Here is an 8008-nt window from a genome sequence, read left to right on the forward strand (position 1 = left end):
TTATGCAATAAACAGCTGAACGCCTTTGAAAAGAAAGGGTTAGACTAAACACAGGCACAGCAGGCCAACTAGGGAATAACTGGGAACCACATTCAAAGAGAGGTAACAAAGTGCATCCAGTATTTAGTTCAGCCTGCATTGGCTATAAATATTTCAGATCCTTAGACTAATGTTATGATTGCACTATATTTAATGCCTTCATACCAACAGTTTTAGTGTAAAAAAAGCCCTCCAGAACAGCTCTCCTTAAGATGTCAGCACAATCCTCATTTAAATGGCACTGTAGCTGTAACTGGTGCCATGTGACGCTTTAGGGGAGACTTTGGAGAACAGTAGCCAGAGCAGGAAATCAGTCAATGACCAGGGCTTCCCGTGCAATCACGCTCAACCCTCCACTTTCAGAAGAAACCCTAGTACCTAAGAAACCACTTCCTCTCTCTCTTGAGTCTTCGCATAAAGACTAAAACCAGTTTTCTGCATTAAATCACTAAACAGTCATACAATTGCCAAACACAATCTTTTTTCTTTCCTTGCATCTTCTTTGAGACTTCCTTCCTCTTTTTTTTTACATTCTTTCGCTATTTCTTCTGTTCTCGCTGACTAATTCAGTGTGGGTTTTCTCCGAGCTCTTCTATGTTTCAGGAAATATCAGATTTGCTCATTAGCTATTTCCTCATGTGCCACTGTTTCAGTTCAGCACCGCACCACTCCAATGGCGTCAACAGATGATAATCACCCTGTGAAAACCTCTTTTATCAGGAGTCTTGACTTTCACAAAAACAAACCCCGTCAGTCCTAGATGGAAGGAAAACAACTCAATTCAAAAAGGAAAGAAGTGTGTGTCTTATCTGTGTTTTAATTCATATACCAATTCCTTCATTTCTAAACATTACTTTGTTATTCTCATGCTGGAAAATGACTTAAATTCTGAGCTCCACATGTTCCTGCTCTCTTATTCCCACTGGTTGACTGTGACTGTAATTGATAAAAAAAGACCTTTAATATGAAGTGGACAAAGCGTTTTTGCAGGTCTCACCTTGGACATACACGTAGATCGAGGTGAAGTGGGCTGAACCATTTTTGGAGTATTCACAGTTGTACCTTCCTGTGTCATTAGCTATTAAACTTGTGATGGTCAGTTTGCTGCAGTGTGAGTGAGAGTGATGTCGGGAATCACACGACTCCACCTTCACCTCCTCGGATGAGAGCGATCGATTGGAGTCAACAAGTTTCCACTGCAGTGGGCCATGGCCTCTGAGGAAGACACAGAGAGACAGAATTAGATGAACAATAAGAACAAATAGTCCTCAGTTGACTTACAGTTGATGATTTGTGAAAAGAAAAAAGGTATTCTCACACTTTTTTGTAAAATAAATGTACCATCTAATATGTTATTTGGGGATTTCACACGTTACATTAATGCTGATTTGTTCTCTGGAAAACAAGCACTGCATTCAGATATATTATGAAAAGTGTCACAGCTGGGAATTAAGTCAGCTTTTTGGTTTAGGATGGCAGTGGCTGCTTCTCCCATTGGGACTTTTTGACTTGATGTTCATTTTAAGTTTATTTTGAGTTAATCTTGAGTCATCCAGTAACTTGAACTTTCACATGGGAACATGCTTCTCTTGAATGATGTGCTCAGCTAACACATTCTTTCCAGACAGCATCCATTTTAAAACAGTCATTAAAGGGATCCCAGAGGAACATCAAACATGTCTTGCATACCACTGCGTTCGACTGCAGAATCTTGGGTCAAGCAACCTCAAGCTCTGATCCAGTGACAGAAAAACAACACAGTACCGTATGGGCCAGGCGTTTTAGCACATGGCCTTGTAGGGAAGCATTACATTAGATAGACACGACTTCCTGAACATTCCTCCCAGGCCTACAGAATGATGCAAGGCTGTAAAAATGCTTAACAAATGGTCCCACTAAAGCTCAAATCAGGAATTGACATACTCATCAATGGATGCATTCAGTAATGGAACAAGTACTCAGATCCTTTACTTTAGATCGAGACACTTTAAATAAAGTATGATATTATCAAAATGATCAAACAAAATACTACCTAATGTGGACAAATCTCCCATTCATTTTGTATTAATACTGTATGATGTAATAAGAGATTTCTTCCTGATGCAATAACATCTACTGAGAATTGTAATGTTATAGCTGGTTGAGGTAGAGCTGATTCAAATATTTCACATAATTTTAAGAGTGAGAATTTTATTTTGTAAGCTTATCATGTTTTGCATCTAAAATATTAGAGTAATAACTCTTGACTACAACTTTCAAAAGAATGTTGTGGAGTAAAAACTACAATATATTTCTTAAGTACATGTACTAAAATGGTTTGTTTTAAAATTGTTTGACTGATAGAGATCATGCAATGTTATTATTTGTTTATTGATTGTTATGAACCTGCCTGAAGACCACAGATGGAAATGAGCTATTATCTATAATCTGGCATATTGCATCTCTTCTCTTTGCTGAGATTAATGTTTGTGTATGCATGGTCCTTCTATACATAAATACAAATACTAAGTTACGTTACACTACAAGGTAAAAGCTACATTTACCATTGATTTAAATGCTGTTCACTTAGCATTGATATAAATTGGTGTGTGGCATACCTGCATGTGAGATGTAACAAACCATCCTTATGAAGAATGAGGGTGTTGTCAGAGGGCAGAATCATAGGTGAGTGCTCTCTCTCCAAATGTCCTGTTGAACACAAACACAAACAAAAACGAAATGAAAAACACAATAGGAAATGTGCATGAATCTTGTGCAAATGGTGATGGTCCGCTGTGAGAGCTCTGGGGATGTTTACAAGGCAGGGATCGCAGGGTAATGAATAAAAGGCAGTCTGGGATGAGCAGACAGTAAGAAAGAAGGAAAAAAGGTGGAAAAGAGGGAGACAGGGGAGGGTATTGGGAGCAGCTCAGATCCTGATGTGTGACTCTGCATGTGTTTCCTCTAATTAACCGCTCACTCTGCTCTAGTGGTTGCACCCTTCCTCTCTAAGGAACAAGTCTTTTTTTTATTCATCAACGACCTTGCACTTTAAATCTATTATCACATTATCACAAGGGAAAATCCAAGGTTGAAATGTTTGATTTTAAAGGTGGCCCCTAGCCAGCTCTCTCTACCAGAGATCAACATAGGAAACTTCACTGCTGTCCAGGAGCTGTCACAGTTCCATATGTGATTTCCTTCTTTTCACCAAGCTCCCTAAACAGCTTGTCAATGTGGTCGGAAAACAAGTTTAGTAAGTCGACCCTCCCAATGTCCCAATGACGGCCTTTTGGGAAACCTTTATTTGTTGCACAGAATCAAGAAAGACAATAGAGTTGCACAACAGCTTACTATAAGACATCAAACATGGTATATGCACACGAAACTGGGAAACCACACACACATACACAAGCACACCTGCATTTAAGAATGCGCGCACATGCACACACACAGTCATTCTCATTTATTCAGAACAGCTGTTGTGTTAAGAACGAGTCAGCGGTGCCAGTGTTGGCAGTGGCACTCAATATCGACTTCCTCTAAAATATTTGAACATCATTGTTTTATTGTCCAAGGTTATACAGAGGGGAAGGGGTGTTGCTCATACTGTTTCATGCTGTGATAACACGCATTTTCAGCTGTGTATTAGATTACGATAAAACAAAGTTCCTGACCTTATAAACAATCCCAGAATCTGCAATTCACAAGTTAATACTTATCTTTTATTGTTTTATGGAGAAATGACGCATGCATGTCCTTGAGAATTATTTTAACTGCAGTGTTATTGCCTCACATCGGCAAATTGGCAGCAAGTCATGTAATTGAAATGCTGGAATTGAGAACTTTGCAAAGAGTAAATCAAACTGACCCCTGGGGCCAGTTAAACACAAAACAAAAAGCACAATGTATCATGTGCTGTCTGCAACACTAATTTCTGCACGTTCAACAAGTCAGTTGTTTGACTTGTGATGTAACAACAACTGAAAACATCGTCCTGACCTTGAATTGCACTGGCAGGTAGCTCATCTCTTAAAATGGCCAATATTTCCCCGATTCTCCTCAGTAACAAACTACAGATGGATGAATCAGCAGGGGCCCCATTGAAAGAGTTAAGAAGGTATCCTGCGGTTGTCTCTCTACATTAACACCCTCAAATCTCTAACCTGCCCCATTGCCTGCCCAATGCTGACCTTAGCAAGCGTCCTGACAACCCTAACCCCCCCCCCAACAGCTGTGTGCTGCATTCCTCCAGCCTGAAAAATGCCAGAAATTGTGCTTACTGTGTTGTTCAAAGAGCCCCGAAGCTGGTTCTCATTAAGAGCCATTAAGAAGAGGACAGGCATGGAACAAACAGATTGAGGGAGAGAGAAAGGGTGGCCAGTCTCAACTGATGATGGGGTCTTTTGCCAGTCACACAGCATCAAAGTGATTATTGAGACAGGGCTAGGTTAACTCAGATTAGAACAGGATCACATTTATACGTCCTTGTCCTCACTTGGCATTGAGAGGAAGTGGCACAGGACACAGTGTTTGGAAAACACTTGTGGTGGGTTCACTACCAGTCAGGAAATATAGAAACAATTCAAACAGTATTGGATTGCAGGACTCCAAAATGTTCTGAAATGTTTGTCGCCCTGAAAAACACCATTTAAATGTTTAGTCTGAAAGCATCATAACAATGAAAAGACATTGAAAAAAGTGTTTTCATTCAATCTAAGCCAGGGGTTCATCATTGCAAATTACGTTTATAGGGTTAGGACAACTTTTTAAAAATGTATAATTACAAAAAAGCTTGATTTTGACGTATTATGATTTAGTATGATGACGTTTTGATTTTGAACACAACTATGGTAAGATGAACAAAGTGAGGTGCACTTGATAGCTGTTACGGCCTGTCCAAACGGCAGCGTCGCGTGCTTCAACAGAGACGCTTCCCATTAACTTTGAATGGGGTGATGTCACGCTTTGCCGAACTGCATTGTGGTTCTGTCGTGTCGCTTTGCCTCCGTTGCTCGCTTCGAAAGTTGAGAAAAGTTCAACTTCAGCTTCGACGGAAGCGCCAGCCAATCAAATCATATGCCAGTACAAACTCTATCCAATCAAACCGCGTGCTTAGAGGGAGCACTAACTAAGCATTAACTTCTAACAATATTTGGAAAACTAACATCCAATTGTTTTAGTACTTTAATCCAATAAATGCACAGAGTTACTATTACGATAACTTTATTGAATTAAAGGTTGAGGATACTAAAACTCAGTGAAATAAAAACATTACAAAAACTGCAATAAATAAATACAAGAAGAAAGGACAGTATGATCTGGAGTAACTGTTGGCAATATGTCATAATCCTTCGTTCCGTTGTTGCATGCCAACAAAATCACATGCCTGATGTTGGGTAATAAAAACCACTATTACTGTACGAGATGACTGTCCTGTCACTGAAATAGACAGGAACATACAAAAAAGGAACATTATTCTCCATACTGTGCAAATTCCCTTCTTTGTAGCAGAGAGTACACTTAATCTGTACTTCCTGTGCCGTTGTTAAACAGCACAAGTCTCAAAAGAGAAGATCTTTTTTGGGCATGTTCAAGGCAAAAGTAACAATACAGCATGATGATTCCCAGGTTTAACCTTGCCGATGTATTCCTTGCACTCGGTGACAACAAAAGGCATAGAAAGGGTGGAGAACGAATTACAATTTAACAAAAGAGTGCAGGGTCACTCTTGGTGAGTCATGTTGGTTGTATTGTGTCCATGGCGATAGGAGCAAAATAGTAGTGAAGAGTGGCCAATCTGTGTCAAGGTGAGCTTCCTGTCCTATATAGTAAATAGCAAATGGATAGCACGCAATCTGTTAGCCTTAAATCATAGGAATTGGAAACCAATGATCAAATAATCTCTCAATAGTTCAAGGGTAATGGTTTGAATGGAGATATGCAACAACTCCACCACCTGTTAAGAAACTGGTCTGAATCAGAATATCTTATTTTCATACATCGGTATACCGGAATTTCGTTGGCATCTCTCACTGCAGTCACAGAAATAGACACAGTAAATAAAAGCAGACAAATAAATGCAGAGAGAGCCAATACACAATAAGATTAAGAAAATAAGAGACAATAATATTTTCAAGACAAACAACATTTTACGACACAAAGATAAAAACTTGACAAGACTTAGGATCACCTGCCAGAATAAGGAGAAGCTAGCACTGCTCTGGCTGTGTGTTGGAGTGTCTCTCACACACCGCCTTCCTGAAACCCCACCACTTTGCTTACTGCAAGGTTAAGACAACAGTTTGGGAGAGTGCCTTTTTTATTAGCCGTATATTAGCCATTGGAGATTTGGAGGCATTAATGCCCCAGACTCCTCTTAAAAAAGCAAAATAAAGGAACATCTGGCCATGTTGGGTGGCCATTCTAGGTTATATAAAGTTGAGTTGAGCCAACAAACAGGAATCGCCTGCATGAGTCCAAAATGGTTAACCCAGAGGAATCCTGTTCCATAACGCATGATTAAGACTTGTAGGCAGAGAGAAGCTCCTTGAAATTGAAATCTCATGCCGATTTAAAGAAAATATATTGCTGGCTCAGGATGGATATGCCTGGTATGGACCAGATGCGGCAATTATCCTATAAGAACAGCCACGCAAAGCAATTTGTTAAGTTATATCCCTCTGTAAGGGAATGACCTTTTCTGCTCTGCTGGTAAATCCAGGTGAGTGTGAGTGTACGGTTGTTTTTCTTACGCTACCTCCATGAACCCAGACATACCGCCAGTGAGCAATGAGTTCCCACCGCACTTGGTTGACCTCTCGTCACTCCCATTTTTCACTCCATCTCAAGTGTCCGAGCAGGAAAGAAACAAATTACTCGGGGGGAAAAATAGACACAACATCACCTAATTCGGCTTCAAAACACAAAAGAAAAAGGGTTGACTAATGTGGACTCATGGACAAGCACGCTTTCAGGTTTAAATTTAAAATGTGGCTGAAAAATTCACCACGACAACACAATAAATAATTGACGGAAACTACAAGGACACAGACACAGTTCACTGAATCAATAGTAATGCATCACACAACAAATGATACGCACAAAGCCAAGAGAGATTGACCATTAGAAAGACAAACTAAAATAAATCTGAAAGGCAATAATCATGTCGTAAAGAGCAGTAAAAAGTGTATCTCTCTCAGTCTGAGCCGTTATGCTTCATTTAAAAGGGTGTCAAAAGGTCACGAAACAAAACACTTGACCTGTGGTCACTTTTCAAAAAGAAACAGCAACAAGTGAAATCCTAGCAAAACACCATAGGGCAGACCATCTTTAAAACAGAGTGTTACCGATTTCTATAAAACACATCAACTAACATCATATGATTGCAGTTTTAAAAATATATAAGGGTTGGTAAAATGTCTCTTAGTAGAATGGTCAATATCTGTAATATAATGACTTTGTGCCACTCGTGACAGGCTGCAACATTACATCTAATGTTGGCGGCTAACCATGATTTCTGTGCTTCTGCTCAGCCCTGTGCTTTATTTGCCAACTTTGACTGATACACAGCCCAACATGAAAATAAAAAAGGTGATGCCCCATCAATAACTAATGGCTCTTCCAGTCAGTAGAGCTTCTGCACAAACAACACTCTCCTTTCCACCCTGCCATTGTCTTCTGGATGCATTTTACATAGCTCAATATGGGCACAAGGAGTACCGGGAAGAAATCTTTGCCCAGGTAGCGTGTCACATTTCCGTGACCTTTACGAGCCAGAACAATTCAAGGCTGCCTTTTGCCCCTACATCCGCTTCCTCCTTGTGTCTTTCCCACGCTTTGTGAGTGGACAGTGAAGGAAACATCTCGGACAAAGATTCATAGGCTAAAAGTGTATGGGGGGTAGGGGGGGTTAGGTGAATGGTATTTCCTTTGTTTAGATGGGCTGTTTATTTGGGAATGGTGAGGAAGGCTATCTCAGTAGCACACT

At 40.0% G+C, this 8008-nt stretch overlaps 1 protein-coding gene across 1 annotated transcript in view; it reads right to left on the minus strand.

Moving 5' to 3' along the window:
* The window catches only part of kdrl (kinase insert domain receptor like), a 55528-nt gene that overhangs the window by 46258 nt on the left and 1262 nt on the right, over window positions 1-8008 (minus strand). Inside the window, exons 2-3 of the mRNA XM_034202874.1 lie at window positions 2637-2727; window positions 1037-1254 (exon numbers count right to left, since the gene is read on the minus strand). Of these exons, the coding sequence (XP_034058765.1) occupies window positions 1037-1254; window positions 2637-2727 (309 nt within the window). The remainder of the gene's footprint in view (window positions 1-1036; window positions 1255-2636; window positions 2728-8008) is intronic.

This window comes from Gymnodraco acuticeps, unplaced genomic scaffold (genome assembly GCF_902827175.1).
Source record: "Gymnodraco acuticeps unplaced genomic scaffold, fGymAcu1.1, whole genome shotgun sequence".
Classification (NCBI taxonomy): domain Eukaryota; kingdom Metazoa; phylum Chordata; class Actinopteri; order Perciformes; family Bathydraconidae; genus Gymnodraco; species Gymnodraco acuticeps.